Raw genomic sequence first — 21,288 nt, 5'->3', positions numbered from 1 at the left:
TTGTGCAGGTCTACAATTGTATCCCTGATGTCCTTACACAGCTCTCTGGTCTTGGCCATTGTGGAGAGGTTGGAGTCTGTTTGATTGAGTGTGTGGACAGGTGTCTTTTATACAAGTAACGAGTTCAAACAGATGCAGTTAATACAGGTAATGAGTGGAGAACAGGAGGGCTTCTTAAAGAAAAATTAACAGGTCTGTGAGAGACGGAATTCTTACTGGTTGGTAGGTGATCAAATACTTATGTCATGCAATAAAATCCAAATTAATTACTTAAAAATCATATAATGTGATTTTCTGGATTTTTGTTTTAGATTCAGTCTCTCAAAGTTGAAGTGTACCTATGATAAAAAATTACAGACCTCTACATGCTTTGTAAGTAGGAAAACCTGCAAAATCGGCAGTGTATCAAATACTTGTTCTCCCCACTGTATACTGTCTTGTCTACCTTGTCTATTTGTTATTGACCATGGGATGTCTAGCATGGGATGTCGGTTGAATAACCGATAACGGATAATGCTTTTAAGAGGCAGATGTAAATTAATAAACTACTTTGTCCATTTGGCTCTGCCTCGTCAACGTCACGTCCAAGGTGACTCTGCTCTGCCTTGTGACGAGGTGTCCACTGATAAGACAGCAGTCACGCATGAGAGTGTGGTGTGTGTGTATTTGTGTGTGTGTTGTGTTCAATCCAGTTTGTGTGTGGGACAGCTCATTAGACCTTACATTTTTTATCAAACTGATGCTTTCACAACTTCCTGACAATAAATACAAACCAGATAAACAATATAGTAGCCAATATGAGGGAACGGATGGAATCGAATCTAAGCCAGGTCATTCACAGATCACAGGTGAGACTACAGTCATAGAGAGACACTGATGCTACAGTTACCAATCTACCCAAAGGTTAGCACTAGAATAGATTATTATGTCTAGTCAGATCACTCACAGGTGAGCCTAGTAAGCAACCTATCCAACGGTCAGCACAGATTATTATGGCTAAAGTCCTAGATCGCCACTGGTGCTAACTAATCTATCTAATGGTCAGACTCAGAACAGATAAATATGGGAAGTAATGATCTCACCCTGATCCTAACCAATCTTTCCAAGGGTCAAAATGACAGATTAGTATAGGTACAGTGAGACTAGATCGCATCATAAGTGTTTATAAATCCACAGCTTCAGACTCAAGCCCTAGCCATAACACTAGTCTAACGGATTTGGGAATTGAACTCTGCTCTTCAATGCAAAAGCCCAATCATTTAGATTCTAACCGTTTATTCTAAGAACTCAAAACCCCATTAGCATGACTCCAGATGTTGAGTGTTCCATGATGGATAATTCCATGCAGAAATTATGTAATAGGGGATCTAGATTACAGAACCTCCCCTAACAGTGTTCCCTAAAAGCACCCAAACAGAGATGGCTTGCATCCCAAATGGCACCCTATTCCCTACATAGTGCACTACCTTCGACCAGAGCACTTGGGATGCAGACATGGTGCTACTGCAGTTCTGTCTGGGAACCTCCTCACCCCAGGGGCGAGGGTGTTTAAGATCTGTGAGGGCTTTTCAAAATCCTCTTTCAGAGCCACCGAGCAGGATGGGGATGTTATGATCTGTGTGTCTGTGAGTGCAGTGCACCACCCCTAAAATACAGGCCCAGAGTAGGCATAATCCACCTGAGAGAATTGAAAAATATATAAAAGCTTTGAAAATAATACATCACTTACCTCATGATGAAAACTAACAACATAAGATGGAAGACCAGGTGCAGGAAACCATAGTGTTGATAAATAATGATAATAAAAACAAAAGCATAATAAAAACATAATATGATTTTATATTAAGTAAGGGCTTACCTTCTCTTGGTACTGCCTGCGGGACGAGTCCAGTGATTGGATGAGAGCGGTGGCGTGGCCGACGAACATGGCGTAGCAGGTGGCGCCCACAATCATACTGAGCATGGTGATCCACAGGTCGGACATGCTGACGGGCGCCCGGGCGCCGTACCCGATACACAGCATGTGGCTCATGGCCTTGAAGAGAGCGTACGAGTACTGCTTACCCCACGAGTCATTCTGTAGGGGAGACGAGGGGAGGATGGGGGAGAGGGAAGGAGACAAAATGGGAGTTACCGCGGGCTTGTAGAAGATTTCCGGCACAGAGCGAGGAGAGAGAGGAGGCTCTTTCTCTTTGATGGATCACTGAACCTCCACAGAACATCCTGCCAACATACCCTTCATGCTTGGGCGCGTCACGCTCACAGAGTGACTAAACCACCCCTCCCTCCCTCTCCTCTCTCGCTCCCTCACTCCTCCTTGGCCGACGCGTGTAAAACAATTGATGCGGTGCTAATAAACATCTATTACTTCCATTAGCTGTGGAAGAGCTGACGTATAGTTTGTCTTTGACCTAGGGATCCTTCACTTCACTGTGCTGGACGGAGGAAGCAGAGAGGTGAGGGTTCTGCCTGGCTTCTGCCTTTTCTCCTCTGCATCCCAAATGGCACCCTATTCCCTACATAGTGCACTGCTTTTTACCAGAGCTCTATGGGCCCTGGTCAAAAGTAGTGTACTATACAGGGAACAGGGTGCCCTTTGGGACATAACCCTTCTTATGGCCGATTACCACGAGTGCTTTAATGGGATTCACTGCGGAGAGGCAGAAATACGGTCCTGTCAGGACCAAGGCACTATGATTCAGCCCAGATACTATAAACCCTGCTGGAGCAAGGCCTAGACTATGCATCTGGTACATTGGTTTGAATCGATAGCATACAGTATTCATACAACTACATTCCTCAGCATTGATTATCAGCATAGTCTCCTGATGATCCTTACTGTTGCTGGAAATGTAAATCAATCAAATGTATTTATAATGCCCTTTTTTTCATCAGCAGTTGTCACAAAGTGCTTATCCACTAAATGCAAGTGCTTATACAGTGTGGAAATTAAAGCTGTAAATGTACAATTGTACTGAAATGTAATCTTGATGATGGATGCTCTGATTTTGAAAAGGAAGAGACTGCAGCGACAGCACTGGTAGGTGGCATACAAGAAAAGACAACTCCGATAAAAGACAGAGCATGTTCATCAACCAACCTGCTAAATTCCTCAAAATAAATCAGATCCTGCAGTTCTAGCGTACAGGTTTCAAAGGCTTGCAGGTAGGGAGCTGAGTAATTAACAGACTGGAGGTGGCATACAAGACAGCAGCAGAGAAAGAAAGATCTGGGTAAAGTGCAATAGTTGCAGGCACTACATCAACGGTATAAGACAGCACACTTGAGGTGGCTTCCAAGACAGCGGCAGCAAAAAATATAGTAGGTATTTGTTATAAAGTATAACAGTATGGTGTGTTATGTATGAGACACTGGAGGTGGCAATGGATGTAATAAAGTACAACAGTACGGTGTGATGAAGCCTAGCACACACTGGAGGTGGCACAGCAGGAAAAGAAAGAACATAAAATGTGACACAGGTGATGCATCAACACAAGTTAAAGACAGAGCACTGGAGGTAGCGTTGCAAACAACACCAGTAAAATACAGAACATAGAATGAATGTTATATATAGTACAACGGTGTTTGAGACAGTGGGGGTTGGGAGTGATTAACAGCAATGTTCTAGAGTTGTATGAGTAGTTCTTTCTATGAAGTGTTCTGCTGGAATACTTCCTCAGCACTTTTAGTTCACAGAAAGAGAGGAACAGGAGAGAAAATTGGAGGAGTCAGCAACTCAGGAGGAGCAACTACAAGAGACTGTACCAGGGAGCTGTCACATCCGTCTTCCCAAATTGAGCTTAGGTGCCTTGCCGGGAGTAATAGTGTGCATCCCAGATGGCACCCTATACACTTTCTAGTGCCTATAGAGGCCCATAGGGCTCTGGTCAAAAGTAGTACTATAAGTGAATAGGGAATAGGGTGCAAATTTGGTCGTAGTCACAGAAGTAGGGGCCTGTTTGGTGGCTTGCTAGCCATATTATATGACTCTATTCTCTTTGTTATGTTTTATTTATTTTATAAAATCAACATTGAAGTCTTCAAGGCAAGTGGCTTGCAGGAGGGTGGAATGTATGCAGCTGGGAAGTGGGTTAGCAGCTCAGGAGATATAAAGAATATCCTGACCTGGAGGCTTCTGACATTTTTGACATTTATTTAAGATGAGCAATGTAACAAACAGTTCACTGGGCTCAGGGTTTGGTTGTATGGTTGCAGCCAAAAAAATCAAAGGGGTCAAAAAGGCAAGCAGTTTGAATAAGATGGACTTGCCTTGAAAGAAAATATTCTGAAGGCTTATTTTTATTTTCCTATACAGTGCATTCGGAAAGTATTCAGACCCCTTGACTTCTTCCACATTTTGTTATGTTACAGCCGTATTCTAAAACTGATTAAATTGCTTTTGTCCCTCATCAATCTACACACAATATCCCATAATGACAAAGCAAAAACTGGATTTTAGAAATGTTTTCAAATTAAATTAAATATCACATTTACATAAGTATTCAGACCCTTTACTCAGTACTTTGTTGAAGCACCTTTGACAGCGATTACAGCCTCGCGTCTTCGTGCGTATGACGCTACAAGCTTGGCACACCTGTATTTGGGGAGTTTCTTACATTCTTCTCTGCAGATCCTGTCAGGTTGGATGGGGAACGTTGCTGCACAGAGATCGGGTTCAAGTCCGGGCTCTGGCTGGGCCACTCAAGGACATTCAGAGACTTGTCCTGAAGCCACTCCTGCGTTGTCTTGGCTGTGTGCTTAGGGTAATTGTCAAGATCTGTGAGGGCCTCTCTGTACTTTGCAGCGTTCATCTTTCCCTCGATCCTGACTAGTTTCCCAGTCCCTGCTGCTGAAAAACAGCCCACAGCATGATGCCTCCACCCCCATGCTTCACTGTAGGGATGGTGCCAGGTTTCCTCCAGATGTGACACTTGGCATTCAGGCCAAATAGTTCAATCTTGGTTTCATCAGACCAGAGAATCTCGTTTCTTATGGTCTGAGATTCCTTTAGGTGCCTTTTGGCAAACTCTGAGCAGGCTGTCATGTGCCTTATACTGAGGAGTAGCTTCCATCTGGCCACTTTACCATAAAGGCCGGATTGGTGGAGCGCTGCAGAGATTGTTGTCCTTCTGGAAGGTTCTCCCATCTCCACAGAGGAACTCTTTAGCTTAGTCAGAGTGACCATCGGGTTCTTGGTCATCTCCCTGACCAAGGCCCTTCTCCCTCTATTGCTCAGTTTGGCTGGGCGGCCAGCTCAAGGAAGAGTCTTAGTGGTTCCAAACTTCTTCCATTTAAGAATGATGGAGGCCACTGTGTTCTTGGGGACATTCAATACTGCAGAAATTTTTTGGTACCCTTCCCCAAATCTGTGCCTCGACACCATCCTGTCTCGGATCTCTACGGACAATTCCTTCGACCTCATGGTTTGATTTTTGCTCTGACATGCACTGTCAACTGTGGGAACTTATATAGACAGGTGTGTGCCTTTCCAAATAATGTCTAATCAATTGAATTTACCACAGGTGGACTCCAATCAAGTTGTAGAAACATCTCAAGGATGATCAATGGAAACAGGATGCATCTGAGCTCAATTTCGAGTGTCATAGCACAAGGTCTGAATACTTATGTAAATATGGTATTTCTGTTTTTTATTTTTTATAAATTTGCAAACATTTCTAAAGACCTGTTTTCGCTTTGTCATTATGGGGTACTGTGTGTAGATTGATAAGGATTTGCTTTCATTTAATCAATTTTAGAACAAGGCTGTAACGTAACAAAATGTGGAAAAAGGGAAGGGGTCTGAATACTTTCCGAATGCACTGTATATCCTTACTCTAGTATTCCATATGCTTGTGAAAATTAAACAATACTGAATAAACATTCAATTTCAAAGATTTTACTGAGTTACAGTTCATATAAGTAAATCTGTCAATTGAAATAAATTCCTTAGGCCCAAGGCTATAAATTCCTACTGTCAGCGGGCGGTTGGCGTTTGCGTTTAAGACATGATTTGCATCTCTTGTGGGTAGCCCCCATTCAGAGGACCACTATAAGCCCTATAGCCATGAGTTAATTTGAAAGACAATAGCAAGGAGTTTTTCTAATCTCAAATTCGGTCTGCCACCTTCCAGCTAACCATGGCCAGCCAGATGCTGCAAGCTGTTTTTGTTGTTATAAATACCTTACATTTATTGTGATTTTAATTTGATTTGATTTATTTGCCAATTCATAAAATCACAATTCAACCACACATGTGGACACAATGCATTTCAAAACATTGGTACACCTAATAATTTACAGTTTAAGTACATTAATGATATATTGATCGTGCCCAAAAATAGCCTAGATTCTTGTCATTGATTTAATATAGGCTACTATATTTGAGGTAATACAACAGTTCTTTTCTAGCAATAAAGGATTTCGCTTTGTTAAGAGAGGCCACTCCCAAAACCGCCTCACCCACTTGAAGAAAAGTTTGATCACTGTCATTAAGGGTGAAATTGTCTATGGTCATGAAACCAATTTTAGCTTATTAGGCTAATTCATAGCCTAAATTACTAAATTGCATTGCTTCAAACTAAGTTAAAATAAAAGCCACATCCAATGTTGCAACTTGCTTTGTAAATAATTGACATTGCCAGTATTTCAATGAAGCCTGCATTGCTAAACTGTTTGAATCCACAGCCATTTCATTGAGGATGTTAGCCTTTTGAACTGTGACCAATAATAGAGGAGAGTAAACTCAATCTACCCACTTTTTACCCTCCTTTGCCAATGAAATGTTATTTGCATGAAGGTTTTTGATAAAGGCTACAGTCTATGATTCAGACTCTCAATCCTGCCAATAGAGAAATGGACACTACGTACAGTAGTTGGCAGCACCTCTAAAACCCCACAGAAGAAGCAGAAAAGCTGAAATTCAACAGGAAGTTCCCATAAAACCATTGAACCTAGGTTAGTAGCAAGAAGAATGGCACATTTTGGAAAGAAAACTATTTGGAATTTTGGAAAGAAAACTATTTGGAACTATTTTTGTATTTATCACCACCGAACATTTTGAAATATCTAACAAATAATACACTAGCGGCACCCATTAAATCGATATAGATACAGTTGAAGTTGGAAGTTTACATACACTTAGGTTGGAGTCATTAAAACTAATTTTTCAACCACTCCACACATTTTTTTGTTAACAAACTATAGTTTTGGCAAGTCGGTTAGGACATCTACCTTGTGCATGACACAAGTAATTTTACCAACAATTATTTACTGACAGATTATTTCACTTATAATTCACTGTATCACAATTCCAGTGGGTCAGAAGTTTATATACACTAAGTTGACTGTGTCTTTAAACAGCTTGGAAAATTCCAGAAAATGGTGTCATGGCTTTAGAAGATTCTGATAGGCTAATTGACATCATTTGAGTCAATTGGAGGTGTACCTGTGGATGTATTTCAAGGCCTACATTCAAACTCAGTGCCTCTTTGCTTGACAACATGGGAAAATCAAAAGAAATCAGCCAAGACCTCAGAAAAAAAATTGTAGACCTCCACAAGTCTGGTTCATCCTTGGGAGCAATTTCCAAACGCCTGAAGGTACCACGTTCATCTGTACAAACAATAGTACGCAAGAATAAACACCAAGGGACCACATAGCCGTCATACTGCTCAGGAAGGAGACGCATTCTGTCTCCTAGAGATGAACGTACTTTGTTGCGAAAAGTGCAAACCAATCCCAGAACAACAGCAAAGGACCTTGTGAAGATGCTGGAGGAAACAGGTACAAAAGTATCTATATCCACAGTAAAACAAGTCCTATATCGACATAACCTGAAAGGCCGCTCAGCAAGGAAGAAGCCACTGCTCCAAACCCGCCATAAAAAAGCCAGACTACAGTTTGCAACTGCATACGGGGACAAAGATCGTACTTTTTGGAGAAATGTCCTCTGGTCTGATGAAACAAAAATAGAATTGTTTGGCCATAATGACCATCGTTATGTTTGGAGTAAAAAGGGGGTCGCTTGCAAGCCGAAGAACACCATCCAAACTGTGAAGCACGGGGGTGGCAGCATCATGTTGTGGGGGTGCTTTGCTGCAGGAGGGACTGGTGCACTTCACAAAATAGATGGCATCATGAGGAAGGAAAATTATGTGGATATATTGAAGCAACATCTCAAGACATCAGTCAGGAAGTTAAAGCTTGGTCGCAAATTGGTCTTCCAAATGGACAATGACCCCAAGCATACTTCCAAAGTTGTGGCAAAATAGCTTAAGGACAACAAAGTCAAGGTATTGGAGTGGCCATCACAAAGCCCTGACCTCAATCCTATAGAAAATGTGTGGGCAGAACTGAAAAAGCGTGTGCGAGAAAGGAGGCCTACAAACCTGACTCAGTTACACCAGCTCTGTCAGGAGGAATGGGCCAAAATTCAACCAACTTATTGTGGGAAGCTTGTGGAAGGCTACCCGACACGTTTGACCCAAGTTAAAAAATGTTAAGGCAATGCTACCAAATACTAATTGAGTGTATGTAAACTTCTGATCCACTGGGAATGTGATGAAAGAAATAAAAGCTTAAATAAATCATTATCTCTACTATTATTCTGACATTTCACATTCTTAAAATAAAGTGGTGATCCTAACTGACCTAAGACAATGCATTTTTACTAGGATTAAAGGTCAGGAATTGTGAAAAACTGAGTTTAAATGTATTTGGCTAAGGTGTATGTAAAGGTCTAAGGTCTTGGCAGATTTTTTTTTATTTTCCCATGTTGTCAAGCAAAGAGGCACTGAGTTTGAAGGTAGGCCTTGAAATATATCCACAGGTACACTTCCAATTGACTCAAATGATGTCAATTAGCCTATCAGAAGCTTCTAAAGCCATGACATAATTTTCTGGAATTTTCCAAGCTGTTTAAAGGCACAGTCAACTTAGTGTATGTAAACTTCTGAGCCACTGGAATTGTAATACAGTGAATTAAAAGTGAAATAATCTGTCTGTAAACAATTGTTGGAAAAATTACTTGTGTTATGCACAAAGTAGATGTCCTAACCGACTTGCCAAAACTATAGTTTGTTAACAAGAAATGTGTGGAGTGGTTGAAAAATGAGTTTTAATGACTCCAACCTAAGTGAATGTAAACGTCCGACTTCAACTGTACATTCACTTAGCCCAGATGAGACTTTGCTTATCTGTTTTTTCTTGCACAGTATTTACTTCCTTTCAATGTAACGTTATTGATTCAAACAAGGCCAGCAGTGAGACACTACAATGTAACGTTATTGATTCAAACAAGGCCAGCAGTGAGACACTACAACGGGCCAACGGTGCCAAGTAGACATGAAGGTAAGAACATACCAACTTAAACGTAAATACTTATTGGAAATATCTGCCATCTGTCTTTACAGACAGTCACAATACATGTATATAAAATATAGGGCTGGGAAATATGTCAACATTGTATGATGTCTAATACTTCTCTTGCATTTTGTAGCTTAGGTTTCTGGTTGTAAAGGGTGCCAAGGACCTAAAGTCGACAGTTTGGCAGATGCAACCTTGCATTCTGTCAAACCGTCTTGCCATCGCCTCAACCTGGACTAGGGCCGGGGATAAGGCCTGTTTCAGGGACTTCTTCAGGGTTTCTGAAGACCATTCTTCACAGTAAGTTTTGATATTATTAAATGTGTTACACTTGTTTTCTCTACTTTTAAGCAATTTCTTATACTCATGTGTAAGACCATATGTGATTCAAATAAAACTATTTGTGTATAGGAGCCATTCAGAAGAACCCTGCAACCTAGGATGCCACCTATGAGGCGGTCCAGATTCAGGTCACCTGTTACCTGAAAGGGGCCTCCGATTATGAAGGCGGGAGAAGGCGATGCACAGGGGAGAGGGATGCGCTGCAGTGAGAGTCATCATCATGCCACGTAACACCTGTCTCAAACCCAGCCTCTACTCCTGTTTCAACAGCTGAACCCTGGGCTGAATACTGCACCCTACCACACACTTACCATTTATTAATATTCTGTACACACTGAAATCACTTAAATCTACCGGACAAATTAAATAGTTATGTCACTTTAATGCACTACTATTGTACATACTTTCATATAATTATATGCTGCTTCTGCACTGTACCTTATTCCACTTACTATGCACATGGACAAACACATGTCCATACTATATCCCTATAGCCTATTTTCTATCCTTATTTTCTTTTATCTGCATGCCTCTTGAACTTTATTATTTTATTTAGTATTTGTATTATTGTTTGTATGTTATATATTTACAATATCACTTACTTGATTAATATGTCACTTTTGTCGCTATTGCACTGCGAGAATCCTGCAATATGACAATAACATTTGATTTGACTGGATTTGATTTGTCATCACCAGTGGATCCAGGTGACCAGGACCCCTCGCTATCTGATATACTGTAACTTGGGGGTAGAAGCTGTTCAGGGTACTGTTAGTTCCAGACTTGGTGCATCGGTACTGCTTGCTGTGCGGTAGCAGAGAGAACAGTTTATGACTTTGGTGGCTGGAGTCATTGACCATTTTTAGGGCTTTCCTCTGACACCGCCTGGTATAGAGGTCGTGGATGGTAGGGAGCTCATCCCCAGTGATTTACTGGACCGTACCCACTACCCTCTGTAGCGCCTTGCGGTCGGATACCAAAATGTAGCCATACCAAGCAGTGATGCAGCCAGTCAAAATGCTCTCAATGGTGCAGCTGTATAACTTTTTGAGGATCTGAGGGCCCATGCCAAATATTTTCCCCCTCCTGAGGGGGATGAGGTGTTGACGTGCCCTCTTCACAACTAAGTTCCTTAGTGATGTGGACACAGAGAAACATGGAGCTCTCGACCTGTGCTCAGCTATCCATTTCCCATAGTTCACGATCAGCTCCTTTGTCTTGTTGATGTTGAGGGAAAGGTTGTTGTCCTGGCACCACACTGCTAGGTCTCTGACCTTCTCCCAGTAGGCTGTCTCATCGTCGTCAGTGATCAGGCCTACCACCGTTGTGTCGTCTGCAAACTTAATGATGGTGTTGGAGTCGTGCGCAGCCGTGGGTGAACAGGGAGTACAGGATGGGACTAAGCACGCACCCCTGAGGGGCCCCCGTGTTGAGGGTCAGCGTGGCGGATGTTTTGTTGACTACCCTCACAACCTGGGGGCGGCCCGTCAGGACGTCCAGAATCCAGTTGCAGAGGGATATGTTTAATCCCACGGTCCTTCGTTTATTGATGCGCTTGGAGGGCACAATGGTGTTGAACGCTGAGTTGTAGTCAATGAACAATATTGTCCAGGTGGGAAAGGGCAATAGAGTGGAGCGCAATAGAGATTGCGGCATCTGTGGATCTGTTGGGGTGGTATGTGAATTGGAGTGGGTCCAGGGTGTCTGGGATGATGGTGTTGATGTGAGCGATAACCAGCCTTTCAAAGTGTTTCATGATTACAGATGTGATAATCATTTAGACAGCTTACCTTGGCGTTCTTGGGCATAGGGACTATGGTGGTCTGCTTGAAACATGGACAGTACCAGTCAAAAGTTTGGACACACCTACTCATTCAAGAGTTTTTCTTTATTTTTACTATTTTCTACATTGTAGAATAATAGTGAAGACAACAAAACTAGAAAATAACACATATGGAATCATGTAGTAACCAAAAAAGTGTTAAACAAATCAACATATATTTTATATTTGAGATTCTTCAAAAAGCCACCCTTTGCCTTGATGACAGCTTTGCACACTCTAGGCATTCTCTCAACCAGCTTCACCTGGAATGCTTTTCCAAAAGTTTTGAAGGAGTTCCCACATATGCTGAGCACTTGTTGGCTGCTTTTCAAATCAAATCAAATCAAATCAAATTTTATTGGTCACATGCGCCGAATACAACAAGTGCAGACATTACAGTGAAATGCTTACTTACAGCCCTTAACCAACAGTGCGTTTATTTTAAACAAAAAAATGAATAAAACAACAACAAAAAAAAGTGTTGAGAAAAACAAAGAGCAGAAGTAAAATAAAGTGACAGTAGGGAGGCTATATATACAGGGGGGTAACGGTGCAGAGTCAATGTGCGGGGGCACCGGCTAGTTGAGGTAGTTGAGGTAATATGTACATGTGGGTAGAGTTAAAGTGACTATGCATAAATACTTAACAGAGTAGCAGCAGCGTAAAAAGGATGGGGTGGGGGGCAGTGCAAATAGTCCGGGTAGCCATGATTAGCTGTTCAGGAGTCTTATGGCTTGTGGGTAGAAGCTGTTGAGAAGTCTTTTGGACCTAGACTTGGCACTCCGGTACCGCTTGCCGTGCGGTAGCAGAGAGAACAGTCTATGACTAGGGTGGCTGGAGTCTTTGACAATTTTGAGGGCCTTCCTCTGACACCGCCTGGTATAGAGGTCTTGGATGGCAGGGAGCTTTGCCCCAGTGATGTACTGGGCCGTACGCACTACCCTCTGTAGTGCCTTGCGGTCAGAGGCCAAGCAGTTGCCATACCAGGCGGTGATGCAACCAGTCAGGATGCTCTCGATGGTGCAGCTGTAGAATTTTTTGAGGATCTGAGGACCCATGCCAAATCTTTTTAGTCTCCTGAGGGGGAATAGGCTTTGTCGTGCCCTCTTCACGACTGTCTTGGTGTGCTTGGACCATGATAGTTCGTTGGTGATGTGGACACCAAGGAACTTGAAGCTCTCAACCTGTTCCACTACAGCCCCGTCGATGAGAATGGGGCGTGCTCAGTCCTCTTTTTTTTCCTGTAGTCCACAATCATCTCCTTTGTCTTGGTCACGTTGAGGGAGAGGTTGTTGTCCTGGCACCACACGGCCAGATCTCTGACCTCCTCCCTATAGGCTGTCTCATCGTTGTCGGTGATCAGGCCTACCACTGTTGTGTCGTCGGCAAACTTAATGATGGTGTTGAGTCGTGCCTGGCCATGCAGTCATGGGTGAACAGAGAGTACAGGAGGGGACTGAGCACGCACCCCTGAGGGGCCCCCCGTGTTGAGGATCAGTGTGGCAGATGTGTTGTTACCTACCCTTACCACCTGGGGGCGGCCCGTCAGGAAGTCCAGGATCCAGTTGCAGAGGGAGGTGTTTAGTCCCAGGATCCTTAGCTTAGTGATGAGCTTAGAGGGCACTATGGTGTTGAATGCTGAGCTGTAGTCAATGAATAGCATTCTCACGTAGGTGTTCCTCTTGTCCAGGTGGGAAAGGGCAGTGTGGAGTGCGATAGAGATTGCATCATCTGTGGATCTGTTGGGGCGGTATGCAAATTGGAGTGGGTCTAGGGTTTCTGGGATTATGCTGTTGATGTGAGCCATGACCAGTCTTTCAAAGCACTTCATGGCTACAGACGTCAGTGCCACGGGTCGGTAGTCATTTAGGCAGGTTATCTTAGAGTTCTTGGGCACGGGGACTATGGTGGTCTGCTTGAAACATGTTGGTATTACAGACTCGGTCAGGGACATGTTGAAAATGTCAGTGAAGACACTTGCCAGTTGGTCAGCACATGCTCGGAGTACACGCCCTGGTAATCCGTCTGGCCCAGCGGCCTTGTGAATGTTGACTTGCTTAAAAGTCTTACTCACATCGGCTACGGAGAGCGTGATCACATAGTCGTCCGGAACAGCTGGTGCTCTCATGCATGCTTCAGTGTTGCTTGCCTCGAAGCGAGCATAGAAGTGGTTTAGCTCGTCTGGTAGGCTTGTGTCACTGGGCAGCTCGCGGCTGTGCTTCCCTTTGTAGTCTGTAATAGTTTTCAAGCCCTGCCACATCCGACGAGCGTCAGAGCCAGTGTAGTATGATTCAATCTTAGACCTGTATTGACTCTTTGCCTGTTTGATGGTTCGTCGGAGGTCATAGCGGGATTTCTTATAAGCTTCCGGGTTAGAGTCCCGTTCCTTGAAAGCGGCAGCTCTACCCTTTAGCTCAGTGCGGATGTTGCCTGTAATCCATGGCTTCTGGTTGGGGTATGTACGTACGGTCACTGTGGGGACGACATCATCGATGCACTTATTGATGAAGCCAGTGACTGATGTGGTGTACTCCTCAATGCTGTCTGAAGAATCCCGGAACATGTTCCAGTCTGTGCTAGCAAAACAGTCCTGTAGCTTGGCATCTGCGTCATCTGACCACTTTTTTATTAACCGAATCACTGGTGCTTCCTGCTTCAGTTTTTGCTTATAAGCAGGAATCAGGAGGATAGAGTTATGGTCAGATTTGCCAAATGGAGGGCGAGGGAGAGCTTTGTATGCGTCTCTGTGTGTGGAGTAAAGGTGGTCTAGAGTTTTTTTCCCTCTGGTTGCACATTTGACATGCTGGTAGAAATTAGGTAGAACGGATTTAAGTTTCCCTGCATTAAAGTCCCCGGCCACTAGGAGCGCTGCATCTGGATGAGCGTTTTCCTGTTGATTAATGGCCTTGTACAACTCATTCAGTGCAATCTTAATGCCAGCATTGGTTTGTGGTGGTAAATAGACAGCTATGAAAAATATAGCTGAAAACTCTCTTGGTAAATAGTGTGGTCTACAGCTTATCATAAGATACTCTACCTCAGGCGAGCAAAACCTCGAGACTTCCTTAGTATTTGATTGTGTACACCAGCTGTTGTTTACAAATATACAGAGACCGCCACCCTTTGTCTTACCGGAGCCAGCCGTTCTGTCCTGCCGATGTAGCGTGTAGCCTGCTAGCTGAATGGTATCATTGTTGTCGTTCAGCCACGACTCCGTGAAACATAAGATATTACAGTTTTTAATGTCCCGTTGGTAGGATAACCGTAATCTTAAATCGTCAATTTTATTCTCAAAAGATTGAACGTTGGCTAATAGTATTGATGGGAGAGGCAGTTTACTCGCTCGCCGTCGGATCCTTACAAGGCACCCCGACCTACGTCCACGATATCTCCGTCTCTTCCTCAGGCGAATGACGGGGATCTGGGCCTTGCCGGGTGTCTGTAGAATATCCTTCGCGTCCGACTCGTTGAAGAAAAAGTCTTCGTCCAATGCGAGGTGAGTAATCGCTGTCCTGATATCCAGAAGCTCTTTTTGGTTATAAGAGACGATGGCATAAACATTATGTACAAAATAAATTACAAATAACGCGGAAAAACACACATAATAGTACAATTGGTTAGAGGGCTGTAAAACGGCAGCCATCTTCTCCGGCGCTGTTCACCTGCTTTTCCTTCACTCTGCCGTCCGACTCACCCCAAACCATCTAAATTGGGTTGAGGTCGGGGGATTGATGAGGCCAGGTCATCTGATGCAGCACTCCATATCTCTCCATCTTGGTGAAATAGCCCTTACACAGCCTGGAGGTATGTTGGGTCATTGTCCTGTTGAAAAACAAATGATAGTCCCACTAAGCCCAAACCAGATGGGATGGCGTATCGCTGCAGAATGCTGTGGTAGCCATGCTGGTTAAGTGTGCCTTGAATTCTAAATAAATCACAGACAGTGTTACCAGCAAAGCACCCCCACACCATAACACCTCCTCCTCCATGCTTTACGGTGGGAACTACAAATGTGGAGATCATCCGTTCACCCATACCGCGTCTCACAAAGACACAGCAGTTGAAACCAAATATCTACAATTTAGAGTCCAGACCAAAGGACACATTTACACCGGTCTAATGTCCATTGCTCGTGTTTCTTGGCCCAAGCAGGTCTCTTCTTCTTATTGGTGTCATTTAGTAGTGGTTTCTTTGCAGCAATTCGACCATGAAGGCCTGATTCACACAGACCCCTCTGAACAGTTGATGTTGAGATGTGTCTGTGACTTGAAGTCTGTGATGCTGCAATTTCTGAGGCTGGTAACTCTAATGAACTTATCCTTTGCAGCAGAGGTAACTCTGGGTCTTCCATTCCTGTGGCGGTCCTCATGAGAGCCAGTTTCATCATAGCGCTTGATGGTTTTAGCGACTGCACTTGAAAAAACTTTCAAAGTTCTTGTCAGTATTGACTGAACCTTATGTCTTAAAGTAATGATGGCCTGTTGTTTCTCTTTGCTTATTTGAGCTGTTCTTGCCATAATATGGACTTGATCTTTCACCAAATAGGGCTATCTTCTGTCTACAATGTAAAGAATAGTACAAAAATAAAGAAAAGCCATTGAATGAGTACCTGTGTCCAAACTTTTGACTGGTAGTGTAGGTATTACAGACTGGGTCAGTGAGAGGGTGAAAATGTCAGTGAAGGCAATTGCCAGTGTGGCCCTGAGGCCTTGTCAATGTTAACCTGTTTAAAGGTGCTCACATCGGCTATGGAAAGCATGATCACACAGTCGTCTGGAACAGCTGGTGCTCTCAGGCATAGTTCAGTGTTGCTAGCCTCGAAGCGCGCATAGAATGTATCCAGCTTGTCTGGTAGGCTCGCGACACTGGACAGCTTGCGGCTGAGTTTCCCTTTGTAATCCGTGATAGTTTGCAAGCCCTGCCACATCCGACAAGCATCAGAGCCGGTGTAGTAGGATTCGATTTTGGTCCAGTATTGACACTTTGCCTGTTTGATGTTTTATCGGAGGGTGTAACGGGATGTCTTATAAGCGTCCGGATTAGTGTCCCGCTCATTGAAAGCGGCAGCTCTAGCCTTAGCTCAGTACGGATGTTGCCTGTAATCCATGGCTTCTGGTTGGGATATGTACATATGGTCACTGTGGGTCACATTTCTCTTTTGTTTTATGATTATCTTAGTGACAGAACTTAGGCCATCATGATTGATGGAGTTAAGTCTGAATTTCTTGAAGTACATAAAGGTGTTCCGCAGGGGTTGATACTAGGACCTGTTCTTTTCACTATTTATATAAATGCTATTGGTCAATCTGTTAAAATGTTTTAATTTAATCTATATGTGGATGATAATATTATGTACGCAATTGCTCCGACTGTTGACCTGGCTGTGACAAGGCTACAGTTGTGCAGGAAGCCGTTACTGATTTAAAACTTGTGCTTAATACAAGCAAAACTAAAAACATGTTGTTTTCAAGTTCTTGTAAGATTGTCTCAGATGGTATTTGGATTGACAATGATTTACAGTTTAAAAAACATACGAATGAGCTTGGTAGCTCTTTCCTGCAGTCAATGACCAAAAACACCCTCTTTGGCCTCATGGTTGGAATGTTATTAATATTTTTCATAATTTCATAATTAATATCTACTTTTTATTAGATTATTTTTAAAAACCAGACGAAAATCTGGTGTTTCTATGTCAAACAGTTTTGTTATATTTCAGTCTTCTTTCAGATATAGAGTTGAAATGTATTCAATTGAGTTTGCATCCCAATATTACACTTTATATACATCACAGAACACTGAAATATAACACAACTGTTTGATATAGAAACACCAGATTTTCGTCGGGTTTTTAGAAATAATCTTTATTAATGAATAACATTCTAAAAAAAAAATGAATAACATTCTACCCATGAGGCCAAAGAGGGTGGTTTTGGTCATTGAAAGGGCTACGGTGTCATGGTAATTAACAATGCTAGCTATATTATATATTATTACTAGGAACAAAATGTGACACTCTGAACCCACTCTACATGTAATGAGATTTGATGGATGTATAAACTGTCAGATGTTATGAATCTTTGATAGCTTTCAGTCAAATAGAGGACTCTTCCTCAGTTCAGAAAGTATCCTCTACTGACTGTCTACTTCCCAAATGGGACCCTATTCCAAATATAGTGCACTACTTTTCACTAGGATTCATAGGGCTCGGGTCAAAAGTAGTGCACAATATAGGGAATAGGGTGCCCTTTGGGGCACAACCACTGAGTAATGACACATGGGTAGTCCTGATGGCTAAAGCCACATAACAATAGATTATCTGAAATCCTGCGATCCGGAGTTAAAAATTCTGAAATTGTTTACACAACAAACCCTATTTTCATATCACACTAATCCAGTCAGAGAGAGAGCCACAATGAGCTCACAGATGGCATGGAGTTTCTGCCATCCATGGCTAAGCGTAACAACACAATCCCTTCGTTCGAAACTCAAAATAGAGTGAACTGTCTGTTCTTGCACGCTCAGCATAGTCGGAAATATACTGTAGAATCTGGGCAAGAGCGAAGGGACACATTTTTTTATTCTTCAATGTTTTATTAAATCGAAGCGGGGGGGATTTGTAATGTTTTTAATTTGGCTTACAATGTTATCTCTATTTTTTTCCCCAAGAGTATTACAAAGTGCAGAGTTTCATCTTTTACAAAGGTATCGGAAAATCCTAGGGAAATACCCTTCTAAGCACTAAGAGTGTGCGTCCGAAATGGCACCCTATTCCCTATAAAGTGCACTACTTTTGACCAGGGCCTTGGTCCAAAGTAGCGCACTATATCGGGAATATGGTGCGATTTCGAATGCAAGCTAAGTGTCTCTGACAACAGTATAGTTAATCCTCACATAATAATTCCTTTCACTACCTTGGAGGTGTTGGAAAGGTAAAATGAATTTACAAAGAAATTCAGTTATGTTGCATACTTTGATAAAGGATGTGGATTTGTTTGGCAATGCAGGCAAAAAAGCGATGTGGATTTGTTTGGCAACACATTTCCACAGGCAGAAAAGCATAGTCAAGGTATAGTTGGTGATCAGTAACAAACATGTGAGAAGAGAACAGAGTCTGAACACTGTTTGATTAATATACACATTCCAATCGAAAACTGTAGCTATTGAACATGACTTAAGATGGAGATGGATAACACTGATGGGATACAAAGGATGAATAGAGAATGAGAGAGAGGAAGAGAGAGAGAAGAGGGGAGAGAGAGAGGAGAGAGAAATAGAGGAGGAGAGTGAGGGAGAGAGAAAGAGAGATCAGGATCGAGAGAGAGAGATCGAGATCAAGTGAGCGAGACAGAGAGAGACAGAAATCGAGCTCAAGAGAGAGAGGGAGAGAGGGAGAGATAGATTGAGAGAGAGAGAGTTATAATAATAATAATATGCCATTTAGCAGATGCTTTTATCCAAAGCGACTTACAGTCATGCGTGCATACATTTTTTTTGTGTATGGGTGGTCCCGGGGATCGAACCCACTACCTTGGCGTTACAAGCGCCGTGCTCTACCAGCTGAGCTACAGAGGACCACAAGTTGAGTGATGCCCTAGGCAGGGCAGGGTGGAGGGATTGTTGGAGAGATGGAGAAAGGGATATGCAAGGGCTAGCCAGCCTTCTGCGGAGTCATTCATCTGCAATTTGACGTTTATTGTCATGAGTCTTGTCCTGGAGACAGAACTGAGGATTTCCCTTTAGATAGGCCAGCTGCAAAGTAAAAACTGGCTAACTTTTTGAGGATCAGGGGACCCATGCCAAATCTTTTCAGTCTCCTGAGGGGGAAAAGGTGTTGTCGTGCCCTCTTCACGAGTGTCTTGGTGTGCTTGGACCATGATAGTTTGTTGGTGATGTGGACACCAAGGAACTTGAAACTCTCGACCCGCTCCACTACTGCCCCGTTGATGTTAATGGGGTTCTGTTCGGCCCTCCTTTTCCTGTAGTCCACAATCAGCTCCTTTGTCTTGCTCACATTGAGGGAGAGGTTGTTGTCCTGGCACCACACTGCCAGGTCTCTGACCTCCTCCCTATAGGCTGTCTTATCGTTGTCGGTGATCAGGCCTACCACTGTCGTGTCGTCAGCAAACTTAATGATGGTGTTGGAGTCGTGCTTGGCCACGCAGTCGTGGGTGAACAGGGAGTACAGGAGGGGACTAAGCACGGACCCCTGAGGGGCCCCAGTGTTGAGGATAAGCGTGGCAGATGTGTTGTTGCCTACCCTAACCACCTGGGGGCGGCCAGTCAGGAAGTCCAGGATCCAGTTGCAAAGGGAGGTGTTAGCTTAGTGATGAGCTTTGAGGGCACTATGGAATTGAACGCTGAGCTGTAGTCAATGAACAGCATTCTCACGTAGGTGTTCCCTTTGTCCAGGTGGGAAAGGGCAGTGTGGAGTGCGATTGAGATTGCGTCATCTGTGTACCTGTTGGGGCGTTATGCGAATTGGAGTGGGTCTATGTTTTCCGGGATGATGGTGTTGATGTTAGTCATGACCAGCCTTTCAAAGCAATTTATAGCTACCGACGTGAGTGCAACGGGGCGGTATTCATTTAAGCAGGTTACGTTCGCTTTCATGGGCACAGGGACTATGGTGATCTGCTTAAAACATGTTGGTATTACAGACTCGGTCAGGGAGAGGTTGAAAATGTCAGTGAAGACACTTGCCAGTTGGTCCGCGCATGTTCTGAGTACACGTCCTGGTAATCCGTCTGGCCCCGCGGCCTTGTGAATGTTGACCTGTTTAAAGGTCTTGCTCACATCAGCTATGGAAAGCGTGATCACATAGTTGTCCAGAACAGCTGGTGCTCTCATGCATGCTTCAGTGTTGCTTGCCTCGAAGCGAGCATAGAAGTGATTTAGCTCGTCTGGTAGGCTCGCGTCACTGGGCAGCTCGCGGCTGGGTTTCCCTTTGTAGTCCATAATAGTTTGCAAGCCCTGCCACATCCGACCAGCATCAGAGCCGGTGTAGTATGATTCAATCTTAGTCCTGTATTGACACTTTGCCTGTTTGATGGTTTGTCTGTGCAGAGCAGGATTTCTTATAAGCTTCCGGATTAGTATCCCTGTCCTTGACAGCAGCCTTTAGCCTTTAGCTCGGTGTGGATGTTGCCTGTAATCCATGGCTTCTGGTTGGGATATGTACACACGGTCACTGTGGGGATGACGTCGTCGATACACTTATTGATGAAGCTGGTGACTGAGGTGGCATACTCCTCAACGCCATTGGATGAAACCCGGAACATATTCCAGTCTGTGCTAGCAAAACAGTACTGTAGCGTAGCATCCGCGTCATCTGACCACTTCCGTATTGAGCGAGTCACTGGTACTTCCTGCTTTAGTTTTTGCTTGTAAGCAGGAATCAGGAGGATAGAAATATGGTCAGATTTGCCAAATGGAGGGCAAGGGAGAGCTTTGTATGCGTCTCTGTGTGTGAAGTAAAGGTTGTCTATAGTTTTTTTTCCCTCCGGTTGCACATGTGACATGCTGGTAGAAATGAGGTAAAACTGATTTAAGTTTGCCTGCATTAAAGAGGCCGGCCACTAGCAGCGCCACTTCTGGATGAGCATTTTCTTGTTTGCTTATGGCCTTATACAGCTCGTTGAGTATGGTCTTAGTGCCAGCATTGGTTTGTGGTGGTAAATAGACGGCTACGAATAATATAGATGAAAACTCTCTAGGTAGATAGTGTGGTCTACAGCTTATCATGTGGTACTCTACCTCAGGAG

At 43.5% G+C, this 21,288-nt stretch overlaps 1 protein-coding gene across 1 annotated transcript in view; it reads right to left on the bottom strand.

The window, feature by feature from the left end:
* Positions 1–21,288, bottom strand: part of LOC121582735 (potassium/sodium hyperpolarization-activated cyclic nucleotide-gated channel 1) — a 225,095-nt gene that overhangs the window by 77,140 nt on the left and 126,667 nt on the right. The window contains exon 4 of the mRNA XM_041898795.2: positions 1,859–2,077. Coding sequence (XP_041754729.1) covers positions 1,859–2,077 — 219 coding nt within the window. The remainder of the gene's footprint in view (positions 1–1,858; positions 2,078–21,288) is intronic.

Source organism: Coregonus clupeaformis, chromosome 15 (genome assembly GCF_020615455.1).
Source record: "Coregonus clupeaformis isolate EN_2021a chromosome 15, ASM2061545v1, whole genome shotgun sequence".
In the NCBI taxonomy this organism is placed as follows: domain Eukaryota; kingdom Metazoa; phylum Chordata; class Actinopteri; order Salmoniformes; family Salmonidae; genus Coregonus; species Coregonus clupeaformis.
Note: the sequence above shows the minus strand (reverse complement) of the source record. Positions and strands in the feature narration are given on the sequence as shown.